The 16,755-nt window shown below is 35.9% G+C and overlaps 1 protein-coding gene and 1 pseudogene across 1 annotated transcript; one reads left to right on the top strand and one right to left on the bottom strand.

Annotated features, from left to right (window-relative positions):
• Positions 1-2,091: 2,091 nt before the first annotated feature.
• On the top strand, positions 2,092-5,425 carry c13h8orf74 (chromosome 13 C8orf74 homolog). Its single transcript, XM_053510300.1, has 4 exons — positions 2,092-2,136; positions 2,651-2,840; positions 3,126-3,520; positions 4,642-5,425. Exons 1-4 carry the CDS (start codon positions 2,092-2,094, stop codon positions 4,846-4,848), a joined length of 837 nt encoding a protein of 278 aa, XP_053366275.1. The 3' UTR covers positions 4,849-5,425.
• Positions 5,426-6,982: 1,557 nt separating this feature from the next.
• On the bottom strand, positions 6,983-11,559 carry LOC128535755 (L-threonine 3-dehydrogenase, mitochondrial-like; annotated as a pseudogene).
• Between the last annotated feature and the right edge of the window lie 5,196 nt (positions 11,560-16,755).

Here is a 16,755-nt window from a genome sequence, read left to right as displayed (position 1 = left end):
CTGTTTCTACCTCATTATGAATTGCCTCAGTGTCATTTTATTTATACCTAAGGCAAGCTAGAAAGCTAACTAACTTATAGCATAAGGCTGAATCCCAAATCCTTCTTTCACGTCTGTTAATTACGCAGTAGTTCTGCCAGGCGTGGAAGTGTGTTGGTGGAACAAAAATAACTGGTAACATAAAGAAAGAAATCATAATTTGTGGCCTGGGCCTAAATTGTGTTTGTGGAACTGGAGATCATGCTGTTGAATATCAGCATACAGTAGCTGTGATGCAGTTGGATGCAGAATATTCAGCCAGGGTGCAGTTTTTTTTTATTATTATTAGGAATGGGAATCACCAATCACTAGCCTGAAGGTCCAATATTAATATTTAATATTCATAATATTTCACTGCAATTTTGTAATTCGCGATTTTATAAATATCCAGATTTTATAGAATTTCTTATCTGATTTTGTTACAATAAAAAGGTGTCATAACTTGAAAGTTTTATACCTTGGCTTCATTCAACAGCTCAAAAACCAAGGGCAGCATTTAGCAAAATAAAATAATTTCAAAAACACGCGTGTGAATAGTTAAGAGTACCGCCTGTAGTGGTATTAGAGAAACGCTGATATTTTACCGCCTTAAATGCCTCCATAGTTCTGAGCGCGTGTTGATCAGTTTTGAGTACGCGGGCGCGCGCACATCATAAGGCGGGCTTGCACGGCTTCTAATGCGCGTTTTGTGACTAATTAGCCCACTTGGTATTTTGGACTGGTGTAAGCATGTGTATATAGTGGGTTTGACACTAATTCGCTCGCAGAGTATTTAGAAAATATGCTGATCAAAGTCTTTTAATGCGCGCAACTTTTGATAAAACTGTAACGCCATAAAAACGCATTTCCGTTGCGCCATTTGGAAGCTCGTCACAGAATCGGTTCTGTCCAACGTGATTGGTCCGGGCTGATCAAACTGAAAAACAGCCAGTTCCGGTTGCTGACTGATCTCTCTTGTAAACGTAATAAATTAAACTTTGGAGTCAGTGTGGCGAAACATGAATCGGCACACAAAAAAAATGCGATTCATAACTGATTAGATTTTACTTATCTCTAATTATTATTATTATTATTATTATTATTATTTCTGTAAAATATTTTAAGCATAAAAGAGCAATAGAACATGCCGCTGGGAAAAAAAAAATCACTGCAATTTACTCCAGAAAACTTCTGGATAAAGGATGGTCACAAATCATCAAGCAAAGCTGACCTTTTTGTCGTTGTTTTTCAAAAAGAGTGGAATAAAGTTACCCAACAGCAATGTGAAAAACTGGTGGAGAGCATGCCAAAACGCATGAAAGCTGTAACTGCAAATCGGGGTAATTCCACCAAATACTGATATCTTAATGTTACTTAGTCAAGTCATTGACATAATTTAAGTCCAGAGCTGCATGATAAGCTGACTTAAAAGATAACACATGCATTAACGGTATAATTATTTTTTAAGGAGTTTTAAAGTAAAAAAAAAAAAAAACGTTGCCCAAATCGCATTACTCATTTCTTATAGATAGATAGATAGATTTAATTTATTTATCAAACAGTACATTTATTATTATTATTATTATTATTATTATTAATGAAGCAAATTGCCATCATAATAATTTGAATTATTTTAGCCCTAATTAAATGTATATTGAAATCAAGACTTCAAGAAAATTTCAGTTTGAGATTAGCTAGAATTGTATATGAGATTTTGTGCACATAAGTTTAAAATTCAGTAGTACTTATATTTTAAAACTAACTATTCAGCAGTGATTAAATTTCAAAATGGTACCTTTTAAAGGCTGATATAAATAAAATAATTATGATGCCAATTTTCTTCAATATAGTACAATTTGCTGAGGTTCTATCATTAATTATATACTGAGATTTCAGGAAAGTGTCCCTATTCACATGCTCATCCTGTTCAGAAGGTAAATGTGTAACGTGTATAATTGCTCAGCAAACACAACGCCTACGCCTATAGCCAAAGGAGTCACGTGACCACACGAGGTTCGCGCGCGCGTGTCTCCCTAGTAACAAGCATTTTCCTAACAACAGCCGCTGGCCGTAATGGACGCGTTAAAGACGATGATACAGGAGGCAGCGAGGCTCAAGGTAACTGTCCACTGTAGAATACTTTAATGGCTGTAGTGTTTACCAAGCATGACACACACCTTCGGTTAGATTTGCTTTAAATCGAAGGCCGTTTACAAACGGTCAGAAGCAGATGCACGAGTAGGCCCGGGTGCAGTTAGAGCAAATAGCAGCCAGTAGATCAGTGGATGTAATGTTTATTATTTAGAAAGGGAACGTACTGTAAAAGCAATAATAGGTATATATATAACTATTATTTATTTAAAATCTATCCCTAGTGTACAGAATGTATTTACAGATGCAACAAGTTTCACATCATGCATGCCTACATAATTTCCAACATGCACTTCAATTAATTGCAACCAGTGTGATTAATGCAGCAGCTTACCTCCAGTAACCTTACCATTAAAAAAATGGCGCAGTAGACCAGTAAAGAAGGATTATAGGTACCGCTGCCAAAGCAGGTGGGTGTTCATGCCTCGTTCGCCATCACCAGGAGCATGCCTTGCTGCCACCGTGCTTCCTTTCATTTCAGAGGGATGAAGGCATAGTGCGCCTGAGGAGCTGCTTTCAGTGGAGAGAATTTGAAGGTGATGATCAGATGCAGCATATACACCAAGAATTTGTGTATGAGAATGTGATGTACTCTGTACAGCGTGGGTTTCCATGGGCTGCAGTGGCCCAGATAGCAAATCTGAGTAAAGAGCTCCTCCCTGAGCTTAGAGGTGAGTCATGGCTCCTAAATACAAGTTTCACAAAATGTTTTTTTTACTTATTAAGCATTTAGTTGCATATTTACAATAATAACATGAGTAAGTGAGTAACACCAGGGACAAAGACACCTTGTGAATGTAATCATGTGTGAGTATACTGTAGCATCCTGGTCAAGACTGTTTTAGTCATGTCAAAAAAAGCAACATTAATATTATAAAAATTTAATCATAATGGATTATAAATAGATATATTTAACCTTATATGTGTGTGGTCCTTTTTATAAACATCTGTATAAGGTTTGGAGAGATCTGAAGCTCTGTCTTTGATCCAGGCACGGCTGTCACAGTGTGATAGATTGCCTCGTTCTCATCACGCCACCATGTATGACTTCATGGTGCAGACCTACATCCATCATCATTGCCTCTATCAAGTTTTTTTAAAGAAGCAGGTGAACCCTAAACGCATGCAGTCCCACCTTGAGATTCATGTTCCACTACATCCCTTACCACTATCTGAGGGAACAGATTTGGGAGTTTGGGAGAAGCAGCAGGCTTTAAAAGACCTAATGGCAGCCGAGACAGTAAAGCTTGAAGAAATCCATAGACTCAAAGAACAGGCTGTGGCACAGATAATGGAGAAGTCGACAGCCAGTCTTAGTGACCTTTCACTGGAGGACAGTCTAGACAAACAGGTAATAGTCCTTATCATTTTAAAAGTTGTGCTTTTGTTAAAGTAAAAAAAAAAAAAAAAAGACAAGGTTTGATCACACAAGAAAAATCTTAGTTTAGGATATAGTGCTTAATATTAGTCAGTCTTTACATTACGACAGGTTATGAATTTAAGGAAAAAACAATATAAACTGACTAAGTAGTCAGCGGAGCCACTACAAGACAATGTTACAGCTTCAGTGTCCCTGATTTGGGTTTGGTTGTTTCTTCAGGGGGGAAACGTCACCACAAATCAGAACAAAGTTATTCTGTCTGGATATCTTTATATCTTTATCATGGTGAAACATTTACATTTTCAATTACATTTACAGCATATATATAAAAAAATGGGGACCAACATCAATGCTTTGTAGTATCAGTAGCCAAATATACAGTTAATACATCAAGAAAAGAACACGAGTCAATGTAATGTTAATTAATTAAAGATTAAATAAATAATTTAATTAATTAACTAATTAAATGCTAATTAAAGTTCTTGATAATGTCAATCTATTATTTTTATCCATAGGGTAGTTTTGTCTCCCAGAAAGACCCCCTATGAATATGATTATTATGTAAATTATATGCTGTGGTCTTTATGGTATCCAACCAAACTGAACGTAAAACAACACACACATACAGGATGCTAAAGCTGTTCCAGTAGTGGTGCAGCAACCTAAGAAGTCACTTTATTCTTTTGCCTTTCTTCTCTATCTTAGATGTAAGTATTTTTAGACTGTTAATCATTATGTTACTCACCATCTCCACACAATAAAAGCAAGAAGGCCTTTAGGTCTAAGTGCTATGCTGTAATCAGCTAAAAAGCACTTCACGTTTAAATGCCTATGCTTCATCAGCAGTTATCACAGACCAGATCAAAAGAGTACATTTGTTATTTACTGTCAGCTCAGTTTATGTTAAGGTGGGGAAATTATTTTAATTAAACTCTATGTTTTGTTTTTTAATTATGTTATGCAAGAACTTATGAATATATGCTTTTGCTTAATTTGGACTCTATACACTAGTAACAGTTTATAATGCATTGTATCATAAATGGGAACTAAGGGTTTTTATCGTCGTCTTTAACAATATTATTTGACTCTAGGCACTGGAAAACATGGTTCCCTCCATTCTGCAGTCAGAAGTAAATGTGGTAAAGGAGATTTTAATAAAGGAAATCAAAGCTGTGCAAGAGCTACTGGAAATAAGACTAAGTCAAACAGCTCTGCAAGAAGCAGAAAGCTCTTTAGATGCATCAGGCTCCTCACAAAAAGGCTCAAAGTCTAGCCTCACAAAAACAAAAAAGAAATGAGGCTTACAAAATGGTTTGCAAACATTTAAATTAATTTATTTCTTTTTTTTTTAAATAAGATGGCCTAGTTATATTGTGGTTAGCACTGTGGCTTTGCACCTCCAGGATCGAGGGTTTGGTTCACGCCTCGGGTTTGTGTGTGTCAAGTTTGTATATTCTCCTTGTGCTTGGTGGGTTTCATCCAAACACATGCAGATACGGCTAAATAGGTTCCAAAATTGTGTGTGTATCCCTGTGACAGATTGGCACTCTTTCCAGGGTGTACTCTGCCTCGTGCCCAAAGTCTCCTGGGACAGGCTCCAGGCCCCCTCGACCATGTGTATAGAAGGTAAATGAATTTAAAAAAAGATAAAAAAATTGGTTTTTAGTTACTGCATTATCCTGGTCAGCGACATGTGGATCCAAAGCCTATCCTGGAAATAATGCTGTTTAGGACGGCACCATAGGACACCACATACTCATTTATTCCAATGGTTAATTTTAGCCTATTCACTTCACCTTATCACATGTTTTTGGGAGGTGGAGGGGAAACCCACAAGGACCCAAGAAAACAAATCTGACATTCTGACATTACATATCAGTTTAATGACACAAAATTGTCTTTGTACAGTGTTCTATCTGTCTATATAAATTAAAGAAATGTTTTGTCAGAACATTGGTCAGTCTTTCAATGATATCTGCCTAGTATTTACCTGAAGTTAAACCTGTGCCATAAATGAAATCGAAATGCTGAGTAGAGGTGAAGTTACAGTATGATCAATTATTCGTCATTACAAACCACAGCGTACTGTGAATGCATCAAACTATGGGCGCGTCATAAATCAACCTGAAATAATATCACTGATTACATTAAAGCTGATCAGCTTATTTTTAGCTTTTACCTTTTAACTATTTCTAAAAACTATTTTAGTTTGCAGAGACTCTAACAGAAAAGGGCATTCTTAATGTTTTTAATGGTTAAAGCTACTAGATTTTTAAATGTATTTATCCTGTGATGAACTAATAAACACTTCAGGGTGCTTTATGGAAACAGATGTACTAAGCATAGAATGTGAAGAAAAAAGACTGTAAAAGAATGTGAAAAAAATTACTGCATTGCATTAAACTATCATTATGAAGAAATAATTCATAATATATGGATAATATCAGAAAACAGCATTACGGACAAGTAATATGACCTACAAAACAGAATATATACTTAGAACATCAAATGGTTATATACAACATATATATTATATAGTGCAAAATTGATTGCAAAAGTGTTGTTGAAAAGCTGCACAGTTGTCATACAGTCTTTCAATAAATAGCATCTGAGTCTTAATGGTTTTTCTCATAAACAATAATTTACTTCTTTCTCCAGAAGTGCACATCTAATCAAATGAAAAGGCTTAGACCAACCTCACTGCACAAAGAAAAAATATATTAAAGCAATCACCACAAAAATTAAATGACATCAACATTGTATGCAACAAATATTAAAAATATTTTGAGTAAAAAAAATGTTACCCAGACATTAAGGCATCCCTGATGCTAATAATAAAATTCACCATGCAACCTTTCTAGTTTTTTAACAAAAATAAATTATATAAATGAGAAAATACATGGTAACATATTCTTCTTTTGCCCCTGACAAACAAGTGTAGGAATTTACGTTATTTTGAAACCCAGTTCACTTCCTGGTATCTCATCGCTACCCCAAGGAATGGGAAAGAGTGCACTGTGGTATGAAGAAAACAAAGATTTTTTTTTTAAGTGGGTAATATTTAAAAGCATACTGATGCGAAAATATACAGTATGTGTAAAATGAAAAAATACTTTTTGTCATGATTGTTTGAATGATTGGCCTATTTTGTTATATCATTAAATAGAATGTTCACATTTTACCTAGCTAGGTCTACATTCCAATTATTTAAAATTTACTTCCCTAAGTCACCTAAGTTTTCCTGGTACCACATTTTTGTACAGAAGTCCAGCAAGATTAAGGATGCTGTCAGGTAATTCAATGCCCAAACGCAGTCTGGACAAAAAAGAGCCAAACAACCTATTTTTTAGTTGGATCTAGTGTACTGTAGAGAGAATCATTACTTGTCCAGGTTATATGAGTATGCAGTATATTCTAATCAAATCATGATGTTCAGTCAGTATATGTAAGTCTATAGTCAGGGCAGATGAACATTGTCTGGATAAGTTCTGGTAGTTCACATTCTTTCTTCCCAATCTTTCCTCGCATTGCTGTCTTCACAGTTCATAGGCAAACTGTTGGTTAGTCAGGAACTGATAAAAGGAATTAACAGGCTGAACTCATGATAAGACCATTTACAGTAAATATCAGATCTTAATCTTTGTTTATACAATAAGGCAAATCTGATTTAAATCTGAATTCCACATCATCTGACAGGCCTAATTAAAACACATGCCCATAAAAATGATTGTAATCTGTTCTAAAACATTGGGTAAAAAGAGGTGTTGTCTGTTTATTTAGGATACCAAAAAACTTTCTAAAAAGCCAGAGGGTATTATTTAAGCTTGACATGAAATGCCATACATCTTTAGGCTCTAACTAATTGCCTGTTTAACCAGGTCAACATCATAATTAAAATGCAGGTCAGGCAACTGCTTCTGTATCTGGTGTACAAGCTCTTCAGGAATAAAGCTCACAGTACGCATGGTGAGTGTCTCAGCAGGAGCCTTTATTACCTCCAGTGTAGTTCTCAGACATTCGTCAATGAACATCATAGGAAGCTGTGTCAGCTTTCAAGTTTCATACAAATGTACACGTTTTTATAGCACTATGAAAGATCTTGACAACATAGTCTGAGGAAAGAAACATTTGAGTAAAAAGAGATTTCTAACACAAGTACAGAACATAGAGGAGGGAAATACTGAAGTGTAAAAATGACAACAGATGGCAAAAATGGAAGGATAATCTGTCGTTCCTCCTGGCTGAGAATCTGTTGAGATGGTGCCTGGGTACCTTAGACAATTAAAGTCAAGGCCATATTTGTGATGGTAATATTGTCAAACAAAAGCACAAGGACATTGTGCACCTGAACATCTGTTTCACAGCCAAAGCTTAAAGGCTAAGCTCCTTGTGAGGCAGTGCTACACTCTAAAAAATAAAACTGTGCTGTACTCAATTTTTTTGGTGAAACATTTTTACACTTAAAAATATTGAGTAAATATAAAAAAATATAAAAATCATGTAAAATATACTTCATGAATTGAGTACAAGTCAGTAAAAAAATTAAGTAGACCTGAATAACTATATTTAGTACAATGATGTACAAAATTGAGTAAATGTAATGAAAATTAGAAGTTAATGAAAAGTGAAAATGAGTAAAATAATTGAGTAGATATAATTGAAATGGAAGGTAGAAGATACTTATAATTATACTATTATTTAATAAACAAATGTGCTACATTTACTAAATATTTTAACTGAATGAAAGAAACAACACACACATTTTCATTTTAATTAAACATTTATTCGCCAAATTTGACAAGACATGAAGTCCAAACTCAACCTGGTTTACTTTGCAAATGACATGTAACAAGATCATAAACAAAGAGCTGAATTTATGTTATTAGTAAACAGTCTCAGAAACAATACTCCTGCCACAAGTATTATACAGTTAACACATGGGAAGTAGACTTTTGTATTATAATCTAATGAGTCACATTTTACATCTGAAAGATTGCACACCTTCACTTCAGTTTCCTGCAAACTGTGGGATCCATACAAATGTGTGTGCAGACCTTCTCAGGTCTTAAAGAAGCAATGACAGTCTAAATGAAGACAGGACACTAAATATCCATGACCAACAGTACCATGCTTCACTCGGTAATGATCGGAATTCCTTTTGATGATACGACAAATGTGCAGAGCTTACACCGCCATCCCATAATGCTGGCACCTGAAAAAGGTACAATAGTATACAAGTAAGTACAAGTGTGACTGTTAATATAAAGTCTACCAGACTGGTAAAATAGTACTTCTGTTCAAATACATACTTTTTGGACTAATAGTCTATTTCTATCTTTGATTTAATGGTTACACATTTAATACTTCTGTAACATTTAAAAAACTTGACATTTACCTCCTGTTTTATCTCCATTCAACTTCTCTTCATTAGTGGTGTTGAGGCTGTGAAAGAGATATAGAAAATATATAACATGTTTCACACAAACACACACACACAAAATCAATCAGTTTTAGGTTCTTTTACTTACATATCAGAACATACATAATGTTTCACTTCAATATTTAAATTTCATATTACTTTCTCCCAATTCTAATTCTGAGAGAAATTTTGTATTTTCACTAAATCTTTATATTTCATAGCTTTAATTATTAGTACAGTACTTAGCACATTTATTTTATAAAATCTGCTGCTGCTTGCTCAGTGTTTAATCATGTTAAAAATACTTATATACAGTAACGGATAAAACAGTACCAGAGTCCGGACACTGCACCTCATTTCTGCTGTTTAAACCGGATTTGTTCTGAGTTTCTTCCTTAAAGTGTCGGAGTGACCGAGCAGACTCGCGGTTCAGTGTGTGAGGTGGACCGGTACACACGCGGTAATTTGAACAGGCTAGTTTTATATCCTCGCCACAGTGGCGGTAGGCTGCGCAAAATCACCGCATTTGGCGAGAGAAATTCAAATATTGCGGCACAACCGCCGCCGTTTACACCGAGAAACCCGGAAAAAACCCGGACATGCACGCGCTGCTGCTCGGTGTTAAATCTCTCCTTTTACACCAGAGTTTAAGTGTCTGTATTAAACGCACTTTAGCTGAGCAGTTTGGTGGTTGGAACAAACAAGCTAAATCACTATGAACCCCAGGACTGGCCTGTTGCTAGCTATCGTTAGCTCTGGAGCTCGGCTGTGACAGGATTCAGAACAGTAACTCACACACTATAAAGTTGTGACAGAGTCATTATTACAGTAACTTGTGTTAGCTGTTTACTCACCAGGATTTGTAAGGAATGTTCCAGAATGTTCCAGGTGCTTCATGTCCATTCTCACATCTTCACAGCCTTCTTGTCTCTGATGTTACACCAGATTTCCCATGAGCACTTGCACAGGGCAATTTACTCAATTATTTAAGTTTTTGTTGTTAAAAATAAAGAATATTGAGTTGGAATAATTTATAATTTTAGTTCTTGAAACTAATCAGTACAATTACTCCATTAACAGATATTTTGATTGAAATGTATCAAAAAATATTAAGTGCATGTTAAAAATATAATTCATTTAGTCAAATACTGATTTTTACTAGTGAAGTAAACTTAAATTATAGTGTACATTTAAGACAAAATTAATAATTGTTTTTTTAGGCATTTATTTTGATTTGTCTAACTCAAACAATCATGTATGTGACTTTTAGAGATTTTATTAAGGTAACATAACTTTTTTATAACTGTGAAATTTACAAGGCCACAGAATCATTTTTTAGAGTGTATATTTAGCGCTCACTGAATACCTCTCCTATCAGCTCTGCATGGATCTTGGACACAGCATAAATGGCTCTTGGGCAGTGAATGCATAGGTCCGGAGTTCAAAAGTGCCAGCTCTTTGTCTGAAAGCACCGGCTGTGCTAGGACCAAACATGTGAATGCCATGTTCTATAAAAATGTCAAGGATATTGTGCAATCCTTAAAATGAGAACAAAAACTTACTCTGTTTCCTTAGCAGAGAAAATTTCTTGAGACTGTCATTGTCTTTTAATAACTATGTTGAAATCAAAAGCAATAGCCAGATTTGCATTACTAGCTGCACTCAAAAGGGCACTGTAGTAATATGCTTGTTCATCTCCCATAAAATCTTGTACTCCAGAATATCAAAAGTGATGTAAGCACCAAGAAATCACAATTATATTAGTATACTATAAGTCATTTAATGATGTACAGCTTCTTATATTCTTTTTCCCCATTGATTCTCTACATGTGCAATCACAGAATAGACTTATTTAGGAGATGTCATTTTAATCCAGATAGAATTGTGACATTCTACTTTTTTAGCAAAGACATGTAGTACTTATGTAATATGTATACAGTAACTTCTTTCTTTCATTTACACAAAATAAAGCATTTAAGTTTTTCTTTTAGCGGGAAGTGTTGGAAGGCCGAGTCCCAGTCGTCCCAGTCCTACTGGAGCAAGTACATAAAGCACATAGAAAAAACATGTTAACGGACATCAGTGACATGGGCCCATTGTTGCCATGGAAACACTTTCTTTGATTTGGAAAATCCATCCAGTTACCAAGGTAACCAATCATCCAAAAAAAAATAAAAGCATAGTGTTTACTACAGAGGTGGGGTTACTAGAAGGGCTCACAGGTTCGAAGCAAGGGATAAACAGAAAATAAGGTGCAGTAAGCAGTAATGTTATGGTCTTATACCTGTGATTATACAAGTCTCTGAGAAGGAGATGGGAATAAGGCTGGCATCAGATGATGTCACTTGGTCTGGTGAGACACTGATGTTTCTCACAGAGCGAGAAAGCAGATCACACCTACATGCCAAAGTCTGGATGTGCTGGAGTGCTGCTTTACTAATCTGATTAGGGGCATCATCTATTTTGAAAACAGAAGGAAAATTCCTACATGAGGGGCACTTAGTAGGTAACGGCAGTGAACAAACTAAGGTTCGTAAAAGTCAGGTTCGTTAATGTGTCTGGTACCTGAACCTAAAGGATGTATGGACATACTGCCCCCTTCTGGTTAAAGACTTGTTTCTATAGGCTTCTCACTAAATCTCACAAATGTTTTAGCAATTTACATCAAAAACCTTTGCTATAGGATATGCATTAAATAATTAAAACATTAAATAATGTTCATGTCAGCATGGTTGTGACTTTATTATTAGTTGTAATAAAATCCTTATGACTTATGTTTGTGCAGTTCAGGCTTTGTAGAATTTCAAAATAACACGAGGAACTATTTATTTGACATGATGAACACAGTGACAGGTAATTTTATTAGTAATCTTATTAGTCGATAACTATTAAGATTATATGCCATCTATAATACTATCCATCCAAAATGTGAATGCTGCTACTCACCTTTTAGAACTTCCACTGAGATAAAGACAAGGTAGGTTTAAAGTTACCAATAAATATTTTTAAAAAATCGATATTTAGTTTTAATTAGAGTAATAATTACACGGAGCTGCCTGTTTAGCAGTACATCAGACGCAAGTCAACCCCTCGCTTGGCAGGAGCAGAAACCAGGTTCTGTATTCATTGGCTAATGAAATGAAGGCGCGGCTCCAATATTACCCAAAGGCCGTTTCTATTGGACAACAGAAGAGAGGCGTGGCACTCAGGTGAACTGTAAACGCCCACTGCGTCAGTATTCCTTAAGGGAGTGTTTATTTTATTAAAATTAAATAAATTATATAAATATATATAGGATTTAGTCAGTCACCAATTGTGCAAGTTCTCCCACTTAAAAAGATGAGAGAGGCCTGTAATATTCATCATTTGTATACTTCAACTATGAGAGACAAAATAAGAAAAAAAAAACCCAGAAAATTACATCGTAGGATTCTTAATGAATTAATTGGTAAAAAATTTATTCATTGGTAAAAAAAAATTGTAATGCTATTGGTGCTGTCTCGGACAGCAGCCTGTCTTGCATGCTCTTTTTTTGAGTTACTTTCTTAAATTCCTTGGTAAAATAAGTATTTGTTACCTACACACAAGCAAGATTTCTGGCTCTCACAGACCTGTAACTAAGAGGCTCCTCTGTCCTCCACTCCTTACCTGTATTAATGACATCTGTTATCAGTACAAAAGACACCTGTCCACAACCTCAAACAGTCACACTCCAAACTCCACTATGGCCAAGAGCAAAGAGCTGTCAAAGGACACCAGAAACAAAATTGTAGACCTGCACCAGGCTGGGAAGACACTGCAATAGGTAAGCAGCTTGGTGAGAAGAAATCAACTGTGGGAACAATTATTAGAAAAAGGAAGACATACAAGACCACTGATAACCTCCCTCGATCTGGGGCTCAACGCAAGATTTCACCCTGTTGGGTCAAAATGATCACAAGAACTGTAAGCAAAAATCCCAAAACCACATGGGGGAACCTAATGAATGACCTGCAGAGAGCTGGACCTAAAGTAACTAAGGCTACCATCAGTATTCAGGCTGCATCAATATTGCAATTTTCCTGAGATGGAAATAAGACGTTTTACACAGGTGTTTGACATGAGCCTCATACGTCAAATGAGAGTCCATTTTAACCCTAAGATTTATAACGGATGTTGACAATGGGATATCCTGACCAGAAAAGGTAATACTGGTGATGTTAGATGTCCTAACCTGGTGTGGGGTGCCTACTAAAATAGCTTCAGTCTTAGAGCTTCAGTCTTAGAGGACCATTTCATGGTCCTCGAGTGGCCTAGGCAGTCTCCAGATCTCAAAACCATAAAAAAAACTTTAGAGCGAGTCAGGGTTTCCCATCAAAAGCCCTAAAACATCAAAGCTCTAGAGGAGATCTGCATGGAGGAATGGGCCAAAATACCAGCAACAGTGTGTGAAAACCTACAGAAAACATGACTTTGTTATCATTGCCAACAAAGGGTATATAACAAAGTATTGAGATGAAATTTTGTTATTGACCAAATACTTATTTTCCACCATAATTTGCAAATAAATTCTTTAAAAATCCTACAAGGTGAGATTTTTTTCCCCAGCTGAAAGGTGCTCACTTTTGGGCCAGACAGTGTATTTAATAACATTATGCAAATTTTGCCCTGTTTAACCTCTTACACTAATAAAATCCTTTAGTAAGTCCCGACTTACATTCCTCACTCTAATTAACTTTAAATAATTCTTATCAATGTTACTTACACTAATCAGTCTACAATGCATGTCTTTGGCCTAAGGATGGGAGGGACCTACTGTACGAATCACAGGGAGAACATGCAGACTGAAGGTGAGATTCAACCCCCAACCCTGGATTTACTGGTCAACAGTGCTAAATGCTGAGCCCCTAACAAACAAGAACGTTTTTATGTCACATAACTACATTAAGAAAAAGAGAAACACAGTTTAAGTGCCATATAACAAAACCCTAGTACATTACAAATACAAGGTCTACCAAAAAAAAAACAGGATCTTAATCATAACCCCCTATATAGTATATCAAAGTAATATCCAAATGTGTGTATATAAAAACAACGTAATGTAGCCAAATTGTCTTAATATTTGTGTAAGCTAAAGTAGGAATATTCTTAATTTATGTCAAAGCCTTAAGGTTAATTAAAACTATAGTTTCTTATTATTACATTTATAAAAGCAAGTTTATTGGATCCAGTTCCCATGATAAACCATATGCATTATTTTTTTCGTTAACCACACAAACAGTAAATATGTATTTTGTCGATTTCCAGCAAAGCACAATCTATAGACTAGTGTAATTCTGTTATAATGATGTAAGACTTAAGAAGTGTGAAGACTTAGAAGAGTGATTCTATTATAGTGAAGGAAAACTTACATGGATATATTATTGCATGCCTGCTCTGGTTGCAGGCACATGAAAGCAATATTCTCCTCCAGGGATCTGCAGGCAATTATGTGCATTGCATTATTCAACTCAAACACATGCAGAATTCACTCTTTTTTCCCCTCTAGAGAATATTATCCAGCATTTTATTTTATAAAAATCGCATGCTCTTAAGCAGAAGAAGTAAAGAAACACACATCTACATGAAATGGTATGTACAGTTAGTAGTGAACACTGATTAAATGACCATGTGGTTTCCTTTACTGGCATCCCAACACACACGGTGGAAGAAACAATGACTGTGAACTATTTCACCACCAAAGTTGTATGTTTGCAACATCTGTGACAGACTATTCAGGTTATGCTAATCTTGGCAATTTTTGTTTAATGACAATCAAGGCTGTGGAATTTATATTATAATAGATAGAACCCTTAGAGTACTATAATACTTTTCTGCTGGAAATAAAATGTGGAGATGATTAATTAGGATACTATGATGATACACAGGGTAGGTTCAGTGGTACTGTAGGTTTATTTGCCTGCCATGTGGAAGGCCTTGTTTCAATTCCCACCCAATGCCCAAAACCCCAGCCACTGGATGCAGTGCTGCTCCCAAGCTCGGATAAAATTAGAGGGTTGTGTCAGGAAGGGCGTCTGTGCCAATTTGTGTCCAAATTAGATTGTCAGCTGTGGTGAGCCCTTAACAGTACAGTAGCAGCCAAAAGACCACCAACAACATTCAAGTCATTTGTCCAGCATTTTCTCAAAAGACATGAACAATAGGAAAAAAGAAATTACTCATCCATCCAGTTTCAATAAGTGCTATTTTAGGATATTGTGGTAAATTCGGAAAGAGACAATTCTATAAATACTAGGCACAAGGTGGAGAATTCATTTCAGAAGCAATCCAAATTCATCATGAGGCATCATGCACCCACAGTATTTACAAACTCATTCACACAAGGAGGAATTTGGTTTCATTACCCTGCCTGCAGTTTTACACAGTGGGAAGAAGCCGGAGAACCCAGGCAAACACAAACATGGGGAGAACAGATAGTAACCCAAAACCAAAATAAGGATTCAGAAGCTGTAAGGCAAAAAGTGGTCAAAATATGTGAAATTTTTTCCATCTGTGTGTTAAAATAACAACTGACTGTTGTTGTTGTTGTTACATAATTACTAATATCTGTTATTTCATAGATTTGAAATCCCTACTATTGTTGTATAATATAGAAAATAAATCACTAAACAAAAACAAAAATTTTTGCAACTGATCCCAAACGTTTGCACACACACACACACACACACACACACACACACACACATACACACATATATATATATATATATGTATATATATGTATATATATATATAACTGATTCACTGTACTGAGAATTGGTAGTGTTGCCACCTCACAGCTTTAGGGTTCCTAGCTCGATCCTGAGCTCAGTTTCTCAGTGTCCTCATGGGTTACCCTTGGATTGTCAAGTTCCCTCCCAAAAACATTCCATTACATCCAATGGGTATTTTACCTTGCATCCAGTGTTCCAGGGATAGACTTTGGATCTTGTCTAGGATAAAGTGGTTACTGAAAAGAAATAAAACTATCCTCTACTTATATACTGTATGGAAAATGGATGTACACTGTACACTACCTGCAATGACATTGTATCCAAATACATACAATTTAATATGGAGTTTGTCCCCCTTTTGCAGCTATATGAGCTTCCACTCTACTTGGAAGGCTGTCCACAAGATTTTGGAGTGTTTCTGTTTGAATTTGTGCCCATTTATTTTGTAAAGCAGTTGAGGTCAGGCACTGATGTTGGACGAGAAGGCTTCGCTCACAATCTCCATTCCAGTTCATCCCAAAGGTGCTTGATGGGGTTAAGGTCAGGGCTCTGTGCGAGCCTGTGAAGTTCTTTCACACCAAACTCATCAAACAAATCATGTCTTAATAGACATTGCCTTGTGCCAGTCATGTGGGAATAAAAAAGGGCCATTCCCAAACTGCTGAAACAAACTTGGAGTTATAGCATTGTATAAAGATGTCTTGGTATGCTGAAGCATTAAGATGGAGGTAAGGGGCCTGATTGAAGCACACAAATTCAATAATTAACAGGTTAGGCCAAATATTTTTGTCCATATACTGTATGTTGACCAACATACAGTGGTAGCTCAGTGGTTAAGGCATTGGACTACAGTTCAGAAGATCTCAGGTTTAAACCGCACAACCACCAAGTTGCCACTGTTGGGCCCTTGAGCAAGGCCCTTAACCCTCAACTGCTCAGATGTGTAATGAGATAAAAATGTAAGTCGCTTTGGATAAGAGCGTCTGCCAAATACCTAAATGTAAATGTAAACTGTGCTTACAAAAAATAGTCAG

The sequence above is a fragment of the Clarias gariepinus genome, chromosome 13 (assembly GCF_024256425.1).
Source record: "Clarias gariepinus isolate MV-2021 ecotype Netherlands chromosome 13, CGAR_prim_01v2, whole genome shotgun sequence".
In the NCBI taxonomy this organism is placed as follows: domain Eukaryota; kingdom Metazoa; phylum Chordata; class Actinopteri; order Siluriformes; family Clariidae; genus Clarias; species Clarias gariepinus.
This window is presented reverse-complemented; position numbering and strand designations above follow the sequence as displayed.

Excerpts from the sequence above, each read along its gene's own strand:
- c13h8orf74 (XM_053510300.1), top strand. The coding sequence starts at position 2,092 with ATGGACGCGTTAAAGACGATGATACAGGAGGCAGCGAGGCTCAAG. Across the intron at positions 2,137-2,650 it reads AGGAGGCAGCGAGGCTCAAG|AGGGATGAAGGCATAGTGCG; the intron begins GTAACTGTCCAC and ends CTTTCATTTCAG. Across the intron at positions 3,521-4,641 it reads AGGACAGTCTAGACAAACAG|GCACTGGAAAACATGGTTCC; the intron begins GTAATAGTCCTT and ends ATTTGACTCTAG.